The sequence below is a fragment of the Xiphophorus maculatus genome, chromosome 10, assembly GCF_002775205.1.
Source record: "Xiphophorus maculatus strain JP 163 A chromosome 10, X_maculatus-5.0-male, whole genome shotgun sequence".
Classification (NCBI taxonomy): Eukaryota; Metazoa; Chordata; class Actinopteri; order Cyprinodontiformes; family Poeciliidae; genus Xiphophorus; species Xiphophorus maculatus.
In genome coordinates this window covers 13,960,950-13,982,734 of record NC_036452.1, presented here as the reverse complement: position 1 = coordinate 13,982,734, position 21,785 = coordinate 13,960,950, and the positions used below count along the sequence as shown (strand labels likewise).

Genomic DNA, 21,785 nt, shown 5'->3' with positions numbered 1-21,785 from the left:
GAAGGAAAGCCCCTGAAGCACATGTTGAGAACTTCAGTTAGTTTCCAATTTATGATGCGATAAAAAATGCAAGAAAATGGTTCATGGTGAGCCTATTGTATGTAACAATGGATTTGTTTGTCAGCTGAATGACACAAACTTAAGGTGAAAGCAGCAGGATACGGTGTTGCCGCTGTCTCTCTCATATTGATCAATAAGCATCTAAAAGTAGCAGCAGAGGTAAAGTAAGGGTTTTGGCCAAGAAAAAAGATATTAATTTATGTCACCAGAGCATCAAAGCTGCAATTTACTTGCCTGAAAAGGTACCGCAATTAAAGCCTTTCATAATTATAAAAACTAATTTGCTTCTAATCAATAAAAACAGCAGCATCTGTCAATGAGTCTGCCTTTTAAAGAAGAGGGGAAAAAAGCTGGTAGATTGTAAAGCCAACAAGATCAATCTGTCACTGTTTGAAATCTCACCAGCTTCTTTTTACTTTATCTGATAAAAACTGAGAGATGCTGTTAGCTTGACTATTTATTTTTTTTTAGCAGTCTGAACTTAGCTTATATAGTACTCACATCCTTAATGTTTCCTTTTTGTCCCTTTACAACCACAAACGTCAATGTATTTTGGGGAGATTTTATGTGATAGACCAACACAAAGTAGTGAGAACATTTTTTTTTTTTAAGTTAAAAATTGTGGCCTGCATTTGTAGGTTTTTCTACCAGGATTGCCCTGAATTTAGCTCCATTCATCTTTCCATCTTTGATGTGTAAGTTAATATTGCCACCACCATGTTTTGCTATAAGGATGTTGTGTTTAGGGTGTTATTTTACCAACTTACATGTTGTTTTGCGTTACACTGGATTACTGATGGATTTTCCGCACTTCCCCCCCAAAATAATTTAGCCTGGTGGATTTATTACATGACCTATAAAAACTGTTTCCTGCACTTCATTTCTTTAGGTTTAGCCTATCAGACAAATACTTGTCTCACTTATTTGTAAAAACAAAAAAAATGCACATTTGTTTTGGCTTATCATAAAATCCCAATACAATTCATTGTACATTGTGAGTGTATGACAAAAAGGTGAAAAAAGGAGTAAGAAATCTTTGGCAAAACTGTACAAATATGGAAATATGAAAGTTAATAAATGAAGCTATTATATGTAGAAGCTGAGCAGGAAGCTACTTCTTCTATACAGCAGTCTTGTGCCACACTGATAACTAATGTCCAGATTGGTGTGAAATTTGTCATAAGCTGGTCAAGCTACCAAAGAGTGAATCATGTTGTGATCTTCTCCGGACTTTTGTCGGCTGGCAGATCCAAATCAAAACTCTTTCTGGAAGAGCTTAAAATAAAATAATTGCTCTGTAGATCGTATCCAACGATTTGATTTGTGCAGACTCGTACATGAACTAGCAGGGAGGAGGTTATCCACTGGTCAGGTGGTAGCCGGCTAGCAGATGCAGCTCTGTCTCTGTGGTTGATTTTGTCCGATCTTCCTTTGAAGCCAGCCCCTGTGGAGGGGGGGGGGGGGGGGGTGTAGGCCAAGCAGTGCTGCTGTTTTGAGCAGAGTGAGTCAGACTGTAATGGACTGTCTTGTGCTCCTGCCTGCCCACCTCTAAGATTTATCGCCCACCTTATCTATTCACTGCAAACTCCCTCACATAACTGTACACTGCACACACATTTTCTCCTTCATTTATCTTCACTTTCACTCTTTTTTTGTGTTTGTTTTTGTTGCTCTCTCCTTCTGTCCATTGCTGTCTCTCTGCCTCTTGCTTATGGATGGAAATCCGACTTTGACTGAGGGCTTTTATGTATGAAAATAATTACACTTCCAGATGGTTTTGTTACTCCATGACAAGAGTGATGAGTAAATTATAACTCTGAGAAACTCGTCTGAGTGCTGTTATGGATGATACATTTAAGAAATAAGGCTTGAAAGATGCGCTGACTTCCTTACAGTTAACAAACCTCTCCTGCAAACAAGCATCACTTCTGTGTGATACCATGAAACATATTAATACTTCTTTAGCTTTCCCACATCCTGTCACATTACAACCACTGACTTGATTGCATTTCTTGGATATTTTATGTGGCAGATGAACAGGGAGATGGTTTTAAAGCTAAGTTAAGCTATAAAGCAACACATCAAGCTATCCACATTTGCAACAAGCAGTATAGAGAAGTTAGCTAAGTTGTAAATGGTTCTGCAAGGTAAAACTTTCTAGCCCATATGCAAATACTGTGGCAGAAAATTAACACTGCCTTTTAAAATTGATCAGTAAATAAATATTCATCCCTGGTTTACATTCAAATCATGTACTTGCTACATTACACATTTAATAAAATATGACTAACATGTTTGTTTTTTAAAGCCTAGCCTTGCATTAATATACTGTACTCAGAAAAGTACTTATGTACTAAGATTATTATTTTAAACTGAAATAACAAACTGGGAGTGGCTTGGCTGCTAAAAGTAAGCTTTTCCAAAAGTAAGTTTTAATCTATAGATTAAAATATATTCTGAAAATGGGAGCATTTAGATTTTAAATATTACTTTAGGCCACAAATGATAAAGAGCTGAGCAGTACTGAAGGTGATAAAAACACAAATTGTTGGAAGTTTTACTTTTTCTTTTTTTTTTTTTTTTTGCTTTTTTGTTTCACAAAATAACTGCCAACATGCCCAGATTTAGTTGACCAAGCAGGTTCACACTGGAACGCAGACTGCAAGATGCAAAAAGAAGTTTCTGAAACCCACTTGAAAAGTATCTTCAGAGGACTCTTACTACTGCTAACATGGAAGTTAATACCTACCTCTATACAAGTAGGTAGGACGCTACACAATTAGAAAGTGAGTGTAAAAGATTAACTTTTATAGATGGCATGCAAGCAGGAAACCTTTGCTCTCTGTGATAAACATGTTGGGCAAATAATTGTCAAGGGAACAATGTTGGATAATGTTCCTTTGACAGATGATTGTAAAATTGAATTATTTAGACACTTTAACAGATGACATGTTTGGCATGAAGGAAAAGAACCTCAACAGTGAAACATAGAGGTGGAAGTGTCATGGTTTCGGGATGGTTTGATAAAACAAGACCCGGCTGGCTCGCCACTATAGAATGAGTTGCAGCACAACAATGGATATGGGGCGAGTGTTAGGTGTGGAGATGACCCCAGAAAGTATAATTAGGTTTTTCTATGACCATATGATCCCAATCATCACCCTCCCAAAACCCTTTTGCTACAAGCAGAATATCAGAATATCTATTCCACTGATTCTTCTCTTCAGTTTCTCCTCTTCCTCACTCTCAAGGCTGCCCTGCCACCGTGAGTCATCCTCACCTGGTGAATAATTAAAAAAGTCTGGGACTCTCACTCCGTCTGGCTGTGGAGAGGTTGCCGGTGGAGGAGGAGGAGGATAAGGGGGGAAATGGAGTGATACCTTCCTCTGCGTCGCCTGAGGGAGAGTGTTATGGGCAGGATTATGAGCAACCGCCATCCATCCATCCCTCACAAATACATTTGCTTTCAGCAGCCTTGAAACTACTCCCTCAGCCCCCGTTCACAACATGGCTGCCATGTTTTCCTGGAATGCCTGGCACAGTGGCGCAGCGGAGGCTGCGTGGCTCAAATCGTATGAGGCGGGGTAATCATTTTAGGGGGATGGTGCCAGATAGCGCAACGTTGGGTTTGCTAATTCCACAAGTACGGGAGGAGATTTGCAGCCACGTTAGACTTTCATTCACCCCCAGGATAATTGGATTAGCAACATTTAAAACAGAACAGCTCTGGGTGTTTAGCTCCTTCTTTCTGTGACCGCTGATGCTGGCAGCTTTGGGCAGTCTTTACACTTTTTATCACCAGTGTTACATCAGGTCATCATTCTTTCTGGGAGAATATTACATCAGTGTTGAGTTGGTTTTCTGCCTCTTTCCCTCTGACTACATGGGTTTTTGAGTTAGCACTAAAAAAATAATCTGACCTGGGAATATGGATGAAGCGTCTTTTATTACACTGAGCTGCAGCTGGCACACAGCTTAGTGCTGCCCATGCACTCCTTATAAACAGCTTTTCATGCAATTCTAGATATGTCGGATTGATCTTTTTCTCTCTTTTTTTGCTGATTTTATTGGTTGAAATATGCTCTCCGTGATCATCACATTTCTTTTCACCCTTATGGTAGCCGTCTTGGGAAAAAAAAAACATGGCTAAAAAAGCTCTTTGGGGAGCTGTTTGCTGCAGGACAACAAATTCTGTGTTACTCTTAGACGAAAAGGTGTCACATAGTGGCAAAACGAGGCGTCTCTTCAGGAAGCTGAATTTTCACTTATTTGTTTTGCATAAGCAGGTGTGAGGTGGGGTTCAAATGTTTGAGAAAAAATATGTTTTTGTGCAAAAACTGCAGCAACAAAAAAGAAGACGTTCCTCACAGTGCCTTGATCTCAGCATCGTCAAGTCTGTCGGTTTACATAAAAAGGCATGAGGATTCGAAGCAGTTTGCATCCACAGACTTATGTGATTCTCCAACCTTAAAACCAACGTCCTTTAAAAACTGCATTCACGTTTGTCTGTTTTAAAAGCAAAAGTATGTTTACGCCAAATACTGAACATTTCATTTGAAAGCGTCCAGCATTTTTCCCACATTTTCTCTAATACATTTCTGAAACCCTCTGATATTAGCCTCTGAACTTATGGTACAGTATAAAAATCCATGCCAACTCGCAAAATGCACTCTTTGTCCATATCGTGCTTGCTGTCTTGCAGAGTACATATTTTCTGCACCTCTGCTTCTCTGTATGCTTATTGCTGGTAGTCCGCAGAGTGTGAAATGAACTACCTCGCAGGCTGTCATCTGAGCAGCAGCTACCTCTCTCTGCAAGGATCTGATCACAACTCGCCTAACTGAAGGAAGCAAAAGAAAGACTCAACTGAAAATAGGATTTGGCACGTTGTCAGAGATGACTTATCGCTGTGGCTTGAAATTTGAGATTTGACACATGGCAGATGTTGATGGCTTCATATTAAAATGTTGCTAACAACCTACATGAAATAAAGCAGTGGATTCAAGGCCGGAGTCTGCCATTCCGAGTCGACTTGCTACCAGAAGTTCTCTCTGTTACTTTTATGGGAATTTATTGATCTTGTTAACAACAATTGAACTAGTTATATTCCCCAACATGCCCTGCAGACATGCTTAAAAATGTGCTCAGTGTTGATTCAAAGACTAGTAGCTAAATGACCTTAGTTTGGTTGTTTCTAACATCATAACATGCTGATGCTAGTGCTACTTTTTTCGTGTGCTCACTTCTTGTTCAACTGAGCTGCCCCTTGCTCTGTCCTCTGACACTGCTGCAGTTTTCATTTCTGTCCTCACTTGCTTTTTTTTCTTCTTCTTTCTCTCCTTACTTTCTGTCCTCTGCTTGCTGTCCGTCTCAGCTTCTGCAAATAACACCCATGCCTGGCAATCTCAGTCACGTAAGTTACTTTAAATTTCATTTGTCACATCAGGTTGTCAGTCTTTTCCCAAATCTCCTCACTGGCTACTAGTTACAGTGCCTTAGAAAGTGTTCATAACCGTTAAATTTTACATTTTATCAAATTGCAACCATAAACTTATATGAATTTACAGACTAAACAATGTATATTTTTCACAGTCGACTAATTAAGCATTTACTTTGTGTAGGATTATTACATAAAGGCTCAGTAAAAACATTTAAAGTATTTATTTGTAAGACGATAAAAATGTCCCTGTTTGACAAATACAAACAAAAATCTCATTCAGTCTCAAGCAGAACTGCTAAAAATATCATATATAAATGAACGCCATAACTATTAAAAGCAGGGGATGCTTTAAGAGTTTAAAAGACGAGGCTCAGGAGATGATGCCCAGAGGCAGCGGGTTGAAGTTTACAGAGGTTTTTATCACACAGCTTTAGAACTGTGTACCAGATTCATTTTACCCTCATTAGTCTTTAATGGTCCATATGTTCTGCAGAGAACATGTCCAACCTTTGGGTGACTTTGGCTTATCGACTCCCCCTAGTGAGAAAAAGCAGCAGTCAGCAGCGACTGATGAAAGCAGTCACTGGATTTAGAAGAGTAATAATCACCTTCTTTGATCTTTGTAGTTACATTTTCTCCCTCTTGTGATTTATATAATGATGTTACTCCTTAGGTTATCGCCATCCCACCAATTCCTTTTATTTGTACTTATGAATACTTTCTTAGTGTTTTATGTTTAAACAACCCTTTCTGGACTACTGTTGCATTTTTTTTATTTGTAATTACCACTGCTAAATTTCTAAGCATTGAAGTCATATCTGGTCTAATTAACTACGTTTTCTGCTGCCTGGTGTAGTGATACCAAACAGAAGGCTGCAAGCTGTCCACATAAACTTATTAGCAAACATGTAGGAGATATAGTAGGTATGCATCCATATGATGCACTTTTCTGTCTATTCATACCCACATCTGTCCGTCTGTCCATCCATACATTTGCCACGCCCTGGATCCAGCCATGGATCCGTCTGTCCATCAATTTGTCTCAAAGTCCATCTAAACGGTTTGTTTATCCATGCATTCATTCATTTATCCACCTGTCTGTCCGTCCATAACATCATCCATTAACATTTTTACGTCCATCCATCCATAAAATCGGACAGTTATATAATGTACATTTTGACGTCCAGCTAAAGGGAGCTAAAAAATCTTGAAATTTGATTTTAAAAAGAACTTTTAAAAATTAAGTAAAGTAGCTCTGGGTCCTCTAAACGTCCTCCATTTCCCTGCAACCCGCAGTGCGTTTTGCACCTTATCGGCCTCAGGACATCGCTCTCAAACCTCTGCTGTTCGAAGTACCCAGCATCACCATGGACTCTGTCTTCACGGGACGCGAGTGGCTCTTCCAAGAGATCGACGCCCACCTCAACAACCCCAACGGCGGTAGCAACCACGGCGTCGTGATCGTGGGCAACATCGGCTTCGGCAAGACGGCGATCATCTCCCGGCTGGTGGCGCTGAGCTGCCACGGTACCCGCATGAGGCAGATCGCCTCGGACAGCCCGCAGGCCTCACCCAAACGTGAGCTTCAATCTACTTTCAACTCTGTTTAAATTCTACCTTTTAGCACAACTTTAACATTTGATTGAAAAATAGCCGTTCAAAGTTACGATTAATGGTTTTTTTCGAGCTGGCCCTTAGCTTGTTCTTGTTGTCTTGTGTCCAGATGGAGAGGGGCTCCCTCTCACGCAGCCCCAACCCACGCACGGCACCCTAGGAGGAGGCAGCTGTCCTGGAACCCCTGAGATGAGGCGACGTCAGGAAGAGTCCATGAGGAGGCTGGCGTCACAAGTATGGAAAACACACAGCTATTCAAACAAACCTCTCCATTCAAAGATTAAGACTTTGTCTAATATTGAAGCTTATTGTGACAAAATTAGGTCAGCATTTTGAATAACTTCTTCATCCCATTGAAATCAACTGTCAACAAAACTATTATCTCGTTTTAAGCAAGGTAATCATTATCAAGATCCTATTATCTCAAGATAATAAAAACAACTTGTCTTTTTTTTTAAGAAAAATAAACTTCTTTGCTTGACATTTGAGGTTTTAGTTACTTATACCTATACATTTGAACAGGCTTTGTCTGTGCCCTCTGTTAATTTATTGGGGACATTGTTATCATAGCCCAAACTCTTAAAACAAAAATAGTTAAACCAATTAAATCAACGCATTTAAATGTTTGTACAAAGCTGTTGGTGTCTAAAAAATTACCTGAGATGTGTGAAAATCTGTCTTGAAATTTGAAACAGAAAGTGTGTTAATGTTGTTGTAGCTGGTAACTTTTTTTAAGATGAAAAGGGGACAATCATCTAAAAAGTTTAGAATCTGCTTTAAAATTTCTTCTTTACTGTCTTGAACATATTTTGAGTCTTGAATGCGCAACCACATAAAGTGCGAACACCTGCCCACTTTCCCTGTGGTTCTTCCAGTCTGCTTGTGCACCTCGATCCCTCCTTTCCCTGCTGCTCGACCATCTGCATCCTCAGTCTCAGCCTCCTGCATTATGCAGATGTGTTTAAAAAAGAAAAAACAACTTTGCCAGGGAACCATATAAAATATTTATATCTGAAGAAAGCCATTTCTAGCCAAGCTATTAGATCTTGTTAACTCTTGGCATTAATAATTGAACTCGTTCCCTTTTTCACCCCTTTTGTTTTAAAACCCTGTATTCCATTGTGACTAAAAAAAATAGCATTTTATTTGATGAGTCTCTCTTCCCCCATCTCTCTACCCTCGGATGCTGCCATCACCTCTGAATATTCAACCTCTATGTCACACCTGCTGCCATAGTTTTATCTGAAAACCTCTCGGAAAATCCAGCACTATTTTCCATCACTGCAAACCCTTTGGAAGGTTTTTCTGAGTCCGTTCCCCCTTTCATCTGATCATGTTTCCAGTTCGTAGCTGTGAAATGTGACAGTTTAACACTTGACTCCGTCGTGCCACAGTCAGCTCGCACATGCGTGAGCTGACTAGGAATCAGCCTGCAGCTATGAATTATTAATAGCTAAAGCCTTACAGTGAAACAACAAGTATTATGTTTCATTATGCTGCGATCATCCACCATGAAGTTGACTCCATCCCAAATGACGGTGAAAAAAAGCGGACTCTGCACTCACACAGCTTTAAAAGCGGTTATTTTTCAAGGTGATGTTCTCCTCAGCACTGATCTTTAATAAGTTTTGTAACACGTAAAGGCTAGTAAAGGTCCGGAGAGCTTGTGATGAATGCAGGATTCTTCATTAAGTGACCGGCAGTTTTTGCTCTGTACTCTATCGCCCCCAGGTGGTGGCCTATCACTACTGCCAGGCAGATAACGCCTACACCTGCCTGGTGCCGGAGTTTGTGCACAACGTCGCAGCCTTATTGTGCCGCTCACCGCACCTGGTCGCCTACAGGGAGCAGCTTCTGAGGGAACCACACTTGCAGAGCGTCCTGAGTCTGCGCTCCTGCGTCCAGGATCCCTTGGCGTCCTTCAGAAGGGGGGTCCTGGAACCCCTGGATGCACTTTACAAAGGTGAGACCCTCGTTGCTGAACATTCTACCCAAATAATGAAAGCATTAAAATAACACAGCAATAACTCTTGCAGCATTTGTTGTTGTGAATTTTGAAGCATTTGTGTTTGAACATTGGTATTTTCTAGTAAAGTAAACTTTTAAAGTTTAGGTCTGTAGCCTGAACCTCGCCGGAACGCCGGTTGTTGTTGGTGGTCGGGTCGGGTTTGGTTTGGGCTTCTGTAGAATCTTTTTAATAAGCTTACAATACATGGAACATGGAGAAAACTCAAAAAATTTAAATTAGGTTTATAATCTGTGGCTAAGGTTCATATAGAACTGTTTTACTAAACAGTTTCTCCCCACTGATTATTTTATAGAAAGAAAAATCAACTCTGAGGAGGACCTCATTATCCTCATCGACGGCCTCAATGAGGCCGAGTTCCACAAGCCGGACTACGGAGACACCGTTGTTTCCTTCCTCACCAAAACCATTCACAAGTTCCCTCCCTGGCTCAAACTAGTGGTGACGGTTAGAACAACACTACAGGTGAAAGAACTGAGAGCTTTTACATCACTGAACTTCCGCTTCTCATTTATTTCTGATTCCAGATTCGACTTGTCATTGATGCATTTAGCCTGAATATGCAAATGACCTGAAATCAAATGTTGCTTGCAGGAGATCACCAACGCGCTGCCGTTTCATCGCATCTCCCTGGACAGCCTGGAGGAGAACGACGCCATAGACCAGGACCTGCAGGGCTACATCCTGCACCGCATCCACAGCAGCCCCGAAATCCAGAACAACATTTCGCTTAACGGCAAGATGGACAACACCACCTTTGGCAAGCTCAGCGGCCACCTGAAGGCCCTGAGCCAGGGGTCCTACCTGTACCTCAAGCTCACCTTTGACCTCATTGAGAAGGGCTACCTTGTTCTCAAAAGTTCCAGCTATAAGGTGGGTGGTTCAGGTTTACATTTAAACTTTGAGCATTTGACGTCTACACAGTCTGGTAAACTACTGTATTGTTTCCCCATTCAGATTTCTTCTGCTTTTCCTTCTTTTTACTCCAAAAAAGATCACAGTCGCCTTCTCACATTTCCCCACAATGATCCCAAAGACTTTAGGAATATTTTTTGTGGACTGAGAAGACAAAAATGCAACTCTTTCGAATGTGAAAGTCTGATTACATCCATCTTAAACCTCACAGTTTAAGAAAACAAAACATCATATGGGTGTGGTAGTGTGATGGCTTTGGGCTGCAAAGCCATCACAGGTCTTTGTGAGGACCTGCATGACTTGCATCAGTTTCTGACCTTAAACACACTCGGGAATCATAATTCAAAGTACAAGGCTTAGTGGCCTAGTGAAAGTCAATACTTAAATCTGATTTTGATGGTGTGGTATGACTTTACGTAGGCTGCTTTGCTTAAAAACTGTATTATGTAGATGACTTGGAGCGATTGCACCATGAAGAGTGCACCTTTATGTTTTTACAGTGATGTAATAGCCTGAGTGTTCCAGCTTTCACAGATGGCAGTATTGGGTGGTTCAGCCAGTTATTAGGATTAGGAGGCAATTACTTTTTCACATAGAATCAAACTGGTTTAGGGAGAATTTTTCCCTTAGTACATTATATCCTTGCTTTTTGAAAATGGCATTTTCTGTATTCTGGTTATATCTGTATCATGCCAAAATGTGTTTAATCTCAAACTTTGAAGTCTGAGGGGAAAAAACAGCAAAAAATCAAAGAAATCTGCGAGGCGTGGAAATGCCTTCTCACAGTTCTGGTTGTGAGGATATAAAAATGTCCTAGTAATATAGAAATTTGATTCCAAAAAACTGAATTTTGACCAGTGGAAGTGTGGAAAAGATAAAGGGAGTTTAGCCACTTGTTTATTCTGCCTCCCAGCACTGGGTGCTGTTCTACCAGCTGTAGCTTTAATATGCAGATCATGAAGGTAATAATCAACCATCTGATGACCTGCCACCTGCCATCATCAAAATGCGTTCCCTTTGTAATAAAAATGGTAGAATAACTCGACTGAGGGATGTTATGCTTTTATATAGAGTTAATAAATGTTGTCCAGGTGTTGCATTTAGCATTTATAGAAAGTAAATGTAACTGTGTTGCAGTTTATTTAATTATTTTTTAAAACCTTCCTAACCCAAAATAAATAAGCTACTAATTACCTCAGATAATACTTGGGAGAGTTTATTATTATTATTTATTATTATTATTTACCTGCATTGTAGTGTAACTAAAGCTTTTTTGAACAGCCAGGACCCAACACGTCCTTTGATTAATAATGCATTCGAAATGTTTCAGTGTGCCTTTCGTAATGAAATATTTTATCTCTCACCCCCAGACTCATTTAATTTCATGTATTCGGACGTGCTTCCAGACTCCATAAAGAAGTGACAAGTGATAAATTTACATTCTTCGCTCCGAAGAAGTCCGTGTGGAGCAGCAAAAGGCGCTCCGTGCAAACACGATGCATTATTCATGTTGTGTAGAAGGGATCCAAAGGAAATCAGCATTACCATTCAGATTCTCTGCTTCCTTCCTTTTTTTCCCTTCCTTCCTCAGGTGGTTCCAGTAAACCTGGCAGAGGTGTACCTGCTGCAGTGCAACATGCGCTTCCCCACACAGTCGTCGTTCGAGCGGGCGCTTCCCCTTCTCAACGTGGCCGTGGCGTCGCTCCATCCGCTGACGGACGAGCAGATATACCAGGCCATCAATGCTGGTTCGCTGCAGGTAATTTACCTGAAACAGCACTTTAGGGGAAGGAGACTTTATGACTACATTCACCTGCATACACAGTAACATCACACTTAGCCAGCCTGATCAGTATTTGACGATGTTGGGGCATATCGTGTGATTTTAAAGTTGTTAATCCAGCACATTAACAACTTAATCCTCATTATAGTCTAATGTAGTTGTTGTTTTTCTTCCTGTTTCCGAGTATCAGGATGTAGATTAGTGACGTTTGTCAAGTATCAGTGATGTACATTTCAGGCGAATGCGACTTGGCAGTACAGACACAGTTCACATTTGAAAAAATCAGATATGTATCAGATTTAGGACCACATACCCTTGGTGGCCTGGGTATTATTTGTGAAAATCTGATTAATGTTGTTCAGACTGTCATGAAAAGATCAGACACCGGTCGCAAAAAAAAAAAAACTGATTTGGGTCACTTTAGGCTGCAGTGTGAACGTAGCCTATGTATACCACTGGTACAAAAACGCAACAGTCATATGGTAGCAAAACAGACCCAAATCATCGGTCTGCTTCTGCCATGCTGAACAGCATGATGTATTTATGCTTATAGGAATAGGGCAAAAAGTGCATGAAGCTTTGTCTTTAATTTCAGTCCTGACCAATATCGACTTCTTCCAGCTTTAACATGTGCATTGTATTTGGTGGCAGGGCACACTGGACTGGGAAGACTTTCAGCAGCGTGTCGACAACCTGTCAGTCTTCCTCGTGAAGAGGAGGGATGGCACCAGGATGTTTGTTCACCCTTCCTTCAGGGAGTGGCTGATCTGGAGAGAAGAGGGAGAAAAGACAAAGTTCCTCTGCGACCCAAGGTGAGCACAGATAAGCAAGGGAGCAGGTAAATAATGGAACAGTAAAATCCTGGATCAGAGACACCCTTAATAAAGACATGTACAAAAATAAAAAACTACCTAAAATTAAATTTTACAGTATTGTTTGTTCTGTAGTAAAGAATTAGTTGTGGATATTGGTGAACTCAACTTCACCAGCAGTGCTGTTAGCTTTAAAAAGTACAGGAAGCACTGACGGCGTGTGTTCATTGTCTCTGCAGGAGCGGACACACCCTGCTGGCCTTCTGGTTCTCTCGCCTGCAGAACAAGCTGAACAGACAGCAGACCATCGAGCTGGGCCATCACATCCTTAAAGCACATATCTTTAAGGTGGAACATTATAACCAGGCAAACACACCCACACGCACAGCGGTGGTAAAGCATTGCACTGAAGAATGTTTACATTCTGTCTTCAAGGGTCTCAGCAAGAAAGTCGGCGTCTCATCGTCTATCTTGCAAGGTTTGTGGATATCTTACAGCACAGAGGGTCTTTCTGCAGCGCTCTCATCACTCAGAAATCTCTACACTCCCAACATCAAGGTACAGTGATCCATAAATGATGACTCTGTGTTTAATTATTACACACAGAAAGTACTTCTCAGATGAATTCTAACGCATTGCTCTTCGTGTGTATTTAGGTGAGTCGGCTTCTGATGCTGGGCGGTGCCAACGTGAACTACCGCACGGAGGTGCTGAATAACGCCCCCATCCTCTGCGTTCACTCCCATTTGGGCTACATGGACATGGTGGCTCTGCTGCTCGAGTTTGGTGCCTTCGTGGACGCCCAGTCTGAAAACGGCCTCACACCGCTTGCCTACGCTGCTGCCGGCGGACACATGGCCATCGTCACTGCACTTTGTCGCAAGAGAGCAAAGGTGTGTGGGGGGAACAATGAGGCACGACTCTTCCATTGGACCCTGGTTAATATTTGTGTTTTTGTGTAAAAGGTGGACCATCTGGACAAGAACGGCCAATGCGCCCTGGTTCACGCGGCCTTGAGGGGCCACATGGAGGTGGTGAAGTTCCTCATCCAGAGTGACTGGAACGGGGGCTCACAGCAGCAGCAACAACAATCACCACAGGCACAGCAGCAGGCAGCCTTCACTAAGAGCCAAGCAGTCCAGCAGGCACTGGTTGCTGCAGCCAGCATGGGCTACACAGAGGTACGGCACATCTGCATTTGTCTATATTACCATAACATTTCACATTTCTCTGTGTCATATGGAATTTACCTTGCAGTGGTGATATTCACAACTTCCACCTCATGGAGACGGATATCCTGAAATATTTGGCATACTTTTTTTTTTGCATCTTCCTGTAGTATATTCTGTATCTTCAGGAGTGTTCATCGAGCAAACTCAGAAAACCAGAAAATTAAATAAGAAAATCACGTTGAAGACAAATGCACACACACTTTCCAGACTTTTATTTGTAAAAAAGGGGGGGAATGAAAGCCATGTGTCATTTTGCATCCACTTCACAATTGGTTGTTGTGAAGTGGAACATAAAATTCTGAATAAAATACATTGACGTTTTTGAAACTTTTGCAGTACACTTTAAATGGATTCTGATGGAAAGAAACTCCATATTCCAAATATTCATACACCTAACACATGGAAGTTAAGATTAGACTGACATCAAGACTGCACATAAAAGAGGAGAATCATGTGATTTATCAAAAAAAATGAAGATATTAAAGAGAACTAGGATGTTAATGTGTGGCTTCTTTTGTGTTTTCTTCCATCAGATTGTTTCTTACCTGCTGGACCTGCCAGAGAAAGATGAAGAGGAAGTGGAGCGTGCTCAGATCAATAACTTTGACACCCTGTGGGGAGAGACAGGTGAGAATACCTTCAATACAACCGCATTACACACAAAACCCGCACAAAAATCAATCGCAAAAGATGTCTTGATGTGAAGTCCTTGGACAGCTGCAGGAGAACATCCTGGGGTCTCTCCAGACATGCACTGTTTTACTTAGAGAGGGTGCTTCCTGAATGTCGCTGAGAGGCAGAGCGCTGCAGTGCGGATGTAAGCGATCTCTCTCGTTGTGTCTGCCTGCGTGCTGCTGCGTCAGAGGCTGGTGACGATGCAGTCAGAGGTGTCGCTCACAAGCAGGGGAAGAGTAGGGAGGAGAAGCAGTCGCTCCAGGGGGCTTTCAAATGACTAGTCTGATTGTACTGTGGCAGGGTGCTGAGAAATGTAATGCATCATTGTAACCTGCAGCTACAAAACCTCATTACAATCTTTCTTCCCCCAGCTGCGGCATGGAAACGGCTGTTCACGAATGTCTGCTGAGGAGGGAACGTGCTCTCACTCAGTCACATATTTATCATTTGTAAAGGATCAGAAGGCCGACAGCTGCTCTGAGAGCGGGTTTTTAAAGAGCGATTCGGGGAAATATACCCAGCTACACACCTCATCTCAAAGGTGTTTTGCAGTAGAAAATAAATAAGCTGACTAGATAAGATAATAACAAGGTCATCCAAACAGGGCAGCAACCACTTTCAGTGTTAGAAAAAAGGTTATGCTTCTTAAAAATCCTAATTATCACTGAATAAGACAAATCTCTCCTCGATTATCAGGACATCTCAAATGTATCGGGGAAGATTGTGGTTTTTCTAATGCAGCATTAATGTTTTTTGAAGCATTTTAAGTTTAAAACAATTCATTTGAATATAATTCAAAAGCTAATTTATATTGGTAATTCTGTGTAGCCAACTTGTGACAACCTGAAAGCAGGTCCTTTGGTGATTATAGCATTAAAATCCAATAAGAAAACAACTTTACATTCCAAAATACATCAGTGACTAGGCAGATGTCGAAAATACACCCTCTGTGAGAAGACTCATGACGTCTTTGCTAAAGAAGCTGGCTGCGCAATTTTCTGTATCCAAGCATAATAACGGAAAACCAAGTGGAAGGAAAACTGAGAGGATTGAGAAGCAAAACTCATTGGGGAAAATTCACAAGGAATCAATTGAACTCCAATCTTCACTAGATAAGATAATAAATGTTCACAAGTGTATAGACCTCGCATAAGGCAACTTTCCAGAAGTGTGTCAAACGCAGAAAACCAATCTTTGGAAAGAAGAATTTTAGATGGGTTGTGGAGGGTGAAGCATGTTGCCTTATCAAAGGCAAAAAAAAAAAAAGATTCATGAATTTCCAACATTACTCTCTTGTTTCTCGTTGGTCTGTGTATGTTTGCCATCAGCTCTGACAGCAGCCTCGGGTCGCGGGAAGCTGGAGGTTTGCCGCCTCTTATTGGAGCAGGGCGCCGCCGTGGCTCAGCCCAACAGACGAGGCATTGTTCCACTCTTCAGCGCCGTCAGACACGGACATTGGCAGGTCGGTGACAGCATTATCTCACTTTGAAAACTTCCATCTATTATCTGTGATCAAAATTTCCAAAGTACCTAGTTTTGATTTTGGGTTAGATTTCTCAATGATCCAGATTGCTGTCCATGCTGTTATCCTTCTACGCAATCTTGCAAAAACAAAAATATTTTCCCCTAAGAAAATAATATAATATAAAACAAAGACTGAACATTTAAATTTGAAATGTATTCATTTACTTGGTAGGGACAATGCAAAGTAATTAACAGAATTTTCTAATTGACTTTTTTCCATCAGCTGTGAAAAATTTGTCTTGCTAAAAAACAACAACAAAAGGTTCACTTTGACATTATTTTGTAAGGCTAAAGTGAACTATAAATGAACTATAAGTCATTTAGTTCAAAGTGTAGATTGTAAATTTGATGTATTTTTGTTTTTGCAGATTGTAGACCTCCTTCTCACTCATGGAGCCGACATCAACATGGCTGATAAGCAGGGTCGCACGCCTCTAATGATGGCCGCCTCAGAGGGACATCTGGGAACGGTTGAGTTTTTACTCTCCCAAGGTACGTAGACCCAGTAAAACGTTAATGAACTGGAAGATGGCAGAAAAACATTAGCTTGATGATGCTAGTTTGCCTTTACTTTCACCGTTAGACGTTTAAAACAACTGAAAACTAGACAAATGTTTAAATACACAGCACGTTCTGTATGAGCTGAGTTGAAACAGCGCAAATTATGAAGAAGGTGGTCATGTCCCCCCCAAAAAATGTTTGAATAAGAGATAATTAATATAAAAAAAAACATTCACCAGTGGTTAAAACTTCAGTGGAGAGTTGGCATGGCTTTGAAATTAGAAATGTTTAGTAGATCAGCATGTTTCCACCACTTTTTGTAAAACTATGCATCAATTAGAGAAACAGCTGAGCATAGTTTCAGTTAATATCAGTCAAATTAAATGTGTCCAAATATTAAAAGAGGAATCTGAAGGTGTAACTGCTACTGTTACTTTTCCAAGGAGCTTCTCTGTCGCTAATGGATAAGGAGGGTCTGACTGCACTGAGTTGGGCCTGTCTGAAAGGACATTTATCTGTGGTCCGCTATCTAGTGGAGAGCGGCTCTGCCACTGACCACGCAGACAAGAACGGACGCACGCCCCTTGACCTAGCAGCCTTCTACGGCGACTCTGACGTGGTAGGAAAGATACAGAAATTACATTTTTAACTAATTTGCTCTCATATGTCTACTGTATTTTGTCAGTTACGTTGAAATCAGTTTTTTCCAGTGTATCAACTTTTTTTCCCAGGTCCAGTTCTTGGTCGACCATGGGGCCATGATAGAGCACGTCGACTACAGTGGCATGCGTCCTCTGGACCGAGCAGTGGGCTGTAGAAACACGTCGGTAGTGGTGGCCCTGCTCAAGAAAGGAGCCAAGATTGGTAAGAAAAGTTTGAGAGACTGAGGAACCATCTAATGAGGTGCACCATGGATGCAGCATCTTTAACATCATGAAGGGAATGTTTTAAGTTAGAGTGCATTGGAGAAGTACTTACAGGCCTTGGAACTTTGAACATTTTGGCCCTTTACAAAAGCCGCTTTTGCACTGCAGAGACGGGGCCCACTCAGATCCGGGTCAACCTGGCCCCATTTAAAAGTTTTTAAATGATAATATTGACATGCTCAATGTTCAATGACATGCATTTTCTTTCCTTTCGGATTAAATAATATTCAGCAAGCTGAACGGAGGATTCACATCAAGCAGATAAATATGTGCAACTCTTTCCTGCAGTGAGAAAAAACAAACATACACTGACTGTGGCCCCAAAAACTGCACGTCTTGCGGTGCAAAAAGGCCTAAGCACAGACCTCAACAAATTTTATGTGATAGACCAATTTCTCTTGTACATAATTATGAAGTAGAAAGACAAAGAAATTGTTTTTGTTTGTTTCTTTTTTCAAAGTAGTGAAGTTACTAAACTATCAATTGTGGTAGGAACGTTGCTATTGTTGAATGGAAGCCATCAGAAGAGCAGCTTAAGGTCACAATTCATGTAGGGGACATTGCAAAAACATGGAACTACTAGAACTACAATGAAATGGTTTAGATCGAAGCATATTCATGTATTAAAATGGCTAATTCATAGTCCTGTTCTAAATCCATTTGAAAATCTTTCAGAAAAATATCTGTGCCCAACCCCAGGCCACTCATCCATGCTTTTGGTCCAAATTCTTTAGATGTATAAAACTAGTAGAGACATACTTCATATGTGTTGCTCTTTCACATCTATTTCTCATACACTAAGTTTGTATTTGACAAACTTGAGAAAACATGAAAGAGTTCAAGGGGTATGAAACAAAAGTTGAAGTAGCATCTTGGTCAAACATTCTGCAGTGCAGTTGGAGAATGAGCTGCATGGAAAGGTTGCAAAGGGTGAATCCATAGATGAAAGTCCTCCTGTTTTTCCTCTACATGCATCTTTCTCTTTGCGGTATTCTGTGGCAACAAGCCATGGACTCTACTCCCTGCTTACTGCTGCCTCTTCTCAGCTATCTATAGCTCTGATGTGTCTTTTTATTATTATTATACAACTGTACTGCTGTTTTTTTTCTGGCTTTCCTCTTTTTATCATTTTCTCTCAGTGCCTCTGTTTGTCTCTGTCGCTCTTTTCTCTCTCAATCACATCTTCGTTTTCCATTCCTCTGCAGTTACTCAGAGACAGGTTGTTATTAGCGCCTGCGGTGTTTCTTTTCAGTATCTGTTTTTTTTTTTTTTTTGCTGAGGCACTTACCTCCTTCGCTTCTCACTGCTGCTTGTGTTCCTTTTCTCACCTCTCCTCCACAACATCCACCACCACCTCTTCCTCTCTTTCACCCACCTGCTCTCTCTCTTTCCTCTTACTCTTTTTGCACTCCCACGCCACTATTTTTCTCCGGCAATCCCGCCCCCACCCACTCACCCTCTACCACCTCACTCTTGCCTCCACTCCAACCCCCTCCCTGCCTCTTTCACCGGCGCCAGGATGTCAGACGCTGCCCAGTCGGCCCCGAGGTAAAGCCAAGGCTGTCGACCTCTCACCCTACCAGGCATTTTGACAGCTCTATCTCCTCTCTCTGTGTTGTCTGTGTGGTCCTTAAGTGTCAGCAGGCGAGCTTAGCTACCAAAATCCGTCTCAAACTGACAAATAATAACATGCAAAAAAGGTATTAGCAGTGACAGTGGCGAGCTCGGGATTGCCTAGAGGTAGATGCTAACGCCAAAGTGGTTTCATAAAAGCATGCCCGGCCTCCAGCCTGCGACATCATGCTGAAATATCCTCTCACCTCGCAAATGCATGACAGGAACACGCATTACTGCTTATGTGGAAGTGATTTTCCCAAATGTGCATGTGTTTGTAGACTGCAATGGAAACCCACAGTCATCCTTCAGATGTTCCTTCTGTGTCAGCCTGGCTGTTTCGGCAGCATTTCTCCTTCAATCTGCAGCTCAGTGGACAGTTAACATCTACAGATCCCTCTCACATCAACTCTGCTTGCCTTGTGCTGTTCGCCACACCTGCACCATGTCTACTTGTGCAAGTTCTTATATAGTTTTCATCGGTTGGTGTGTGTATATGTGTGTGTCAAAAGCTGCTTCTGCACAGATACAACACACACACACTAGTTGGCAACAAATCCGTCCGCTGGGTTGTTTTTTGTTGTTGTTGTTTTTTGTTTGTTTTTTTCATGTGGAAACCAGCATTCTCTTACAGTGCTGTAAAAATATTTGCCCCCTTATGGATCTCCTCTATTGTGGCTGAAATACAAGATACGATTTCCAAATGATGATATCACTAATTCTGTTAGAAGTTTGCTTTAACCAAGTTCTGTTTGCAGATGTCTGATCCATTACATGACATGAAATATTTTTTTAAAACCGATTGGACTGTGTTTGTGATTGCTTTCAGGAGTTGTCTTCTAGATTAAAAATGGAGCATTTGCAAACAGTTTTTGACTGAAGCCTGAAGTTCCAAAGCGAGGTCACATTGAGGTTTTAGAGCAGATGTGTTTTATCTTTCCTCTGCATTTGATTGCCTGTTTTCTCTCTTCCATTCTCCATTTTTGACTGTTGTACTGATTCTTGTGGTCTTACTGTTGTTTGTGGTGTGTCTCCTAGTTAAACTTTCCTTTCTACACCTTTTGATTTTTATTTAACTACCTGTCTTTCTCACCACGTTTTTGCTGTTATCCTCTCCGTCCTGTGTTGTGCAGGTCCAGCCACGTGGGCCATGGCCACCTCAAAACCTGACATCATGATCATCTTACTCAGCAAGCTCATTGAGGAGGGGGACAGCTTCTACAAGGTTAGAGAACAAGCGTTTCAGTCTAATGTGCATATTTCATTCTTTTTATTTTAATGGTTTTTCAGATGTATCTCTACACATTTGAATAATAATAAAAGTAAGGCATGGGATAGAAACATAGGATAGGACACAAAATGATACTGTATATATGGAAGTTAAAAACTGTTTTTTTCTTCCAACAGAAGGGGAAGGTAAAGGAGGCTACTCAACGTTACCAATACGCTCTGAAAAAGTTTCCACGTGAAGGCTTTAGTGAGGACCTCAAGACATTCAGGGAACTCAAAGTATCACTGTTCCTCAACCTGTCCCGATGTCGGAGGAAAATGAATGTAAGTCTGCGATTACTCTGCTCTGAGTAATGGAGAAGTACCAAAATGACTGAGATAAAAAGCATAAAAAAATCAACGTACTGGGATTTAACCTCATGCAAGGTTATTTTGTATGAGTCATTTCATGTTTTTAATGCAGTTCATCACATTTTTTTATCCATTTCAATCTTTGCAGGACTTTGGGATGGCTGAGGAATTTGCTACCAAGGCACTTGAACTGAAACCAAAATCGTATGAGGCCTATTATGCCAGAGCACGCGCCAAACGTAGCAGCAGGTACCTCCTTTTTATCCTTCTGAAAATCATGGGTTCACCCACTGTAACTCTCCACTACCTTTCTTAGCACCTGAGTCAGTTCACTCTTTCTCCAAATCATATTCCTGTCCTTTACCTATAGAGTGCCATTGTATCTCTCTGAAAATGTAGGTTCATTGCTCTCTTTTTGTGTCCTTTGCCTTGTCTGTACAAGGCAGCAATCTGTTCTCTAAGGTTTTAGGATAATTCTCTTCATCCTTCTAAGATCCAATGAAAGGTTGCTGTCGTTTGAAGTGTTTTCTCTCAGGCACAACTTATGCATCTAATAAAACTATTGATTGGTAACGTTGTGTGGACCTGAGACCATACTTATCGTTGAAAATTATCATAGAATTGTCTATTCGTAGTATAATTTATGTCAATTGTAAAGTAAAGCATATTATATTGTATATTAAATTATAATATGTTAACTTTGTAGTCAAGTCAAGTCAAAGTTTATTTATATAGCACATTTACAACAGCCTCAACTGATGATTGTTTGTTGTGCTCCACAACAAACAATTATCACAGGTAGATAGATGACAAAATAGAAATAAAATTAAGTTTAGTAAAACTAATGAGACAAATATAAAATTGGCAGATACCAAAAGCTAATAGTATGAATAAAAACCAAACAATTTTAAAATTTAGCTGAAGCTAAAACATTTTACCGTCTGTTCCGGTTTAATTAGCTTGTGATTGAATCAGTTGTTCAAAAACTACTTCAAATGATTGGCTTTCAAAAAATATTTCGCTGGCAGGTACAAAAAGGAAAACAGTGAAAATATTCATCACCATCTTCCTTTCTTTTATTA

The 21,785-nt window shown here is 40.8% G+C and overlaps 1 protein-coding gene across 7 annotated transcripts in view; it reads left to right on the top strand.

Moving 5' to 3' along the window:
* Window positions 1-21,785, top strand: part of LOC102231735 (protein TANC2) — a 156,606-nt gene that overhangs the window by 129,142 nt on the left and 5,679 nt on the right. For 4 of the 7 annotated variants that reach the window (XM_023340301.1, XM_023340297.1, XM_023340302.1 and 1 more), the window contains 21 exons: window positions 5,435-5,473; window positions 6,797-7,078; window positions 7,224-7,348; window positions 8,846-9,077; window positions 9,436-9,605; window positions 9,735-10,013; window positions 11,647-11,814; window positions 12,490-12,650; window positions 12,890-12,998; window positions 13,086-13,208; window positions 13,307-13,543; window positions 13,616-13,831; window positions 14,416-14,509; window positions 15,886-16,019; window positions 16,450-16,573; window positions 17,026-17,201; window positions 17,314-17,446; window positions 19,027-19,056; window positions 20,256-20,347; window positions 20,530-20,676; window positions 20,852-20,952. In XM_023340301.1, coding sequence (XP_023196069.1) covers window positions 5,435-5,473; window positions 6,797-7,078; window positions 7,224-7,348; window positions 8,846-9,077; window positions 9,436-9,605; window positions 9,735-10,013; window positions 11,647-11,814; window positions 12,490-12,650; window positions 12,890-12,998; window positions 13,086-13,208; window positions 13,307-13,543; window positions 13,616-13,831; window positions 14,416-14,509; window positions 15,886-16,019; window positions 16,450-16,573; window positions 17,026-17,201; window positions 17,314-17,446; window positions 19,027-19,056; window positions 20,256-20,347; window positions 20,530-20,676; window positions 20,852-20,952 — 3,172 coding nt within the window. The remainder of the gene's footprint in view (window positions 1-5,434; window positions 5,474-6,796; window positions 7,079-7,223; window positions 7,349-8,845; window positions 9,078-9,435; window positions 9,606-9,734; window positions 10,014-11,646; window positions 11,815-12,489; window positions 12,651-12,889; window positions 12,999-13,085; window positions 13,209-13,306; window positions 13,544-13,615; window positions 13,832-14,415; window positions 14,510-15,885; window positions 16,020-16,449; window positions 16,574-17,025; window positions 17,202-17,313; window positions 17,447-19,026; window positions 19,057-20,255; window positions 20,348-20,529; window positions 20,677-20,851; window positions 20,953-21,785) is intronic. The other 3 variants (XM_023340299.1, XM_023340298.1, XM_023340300.1) reach the window with 3 other exon arrangements.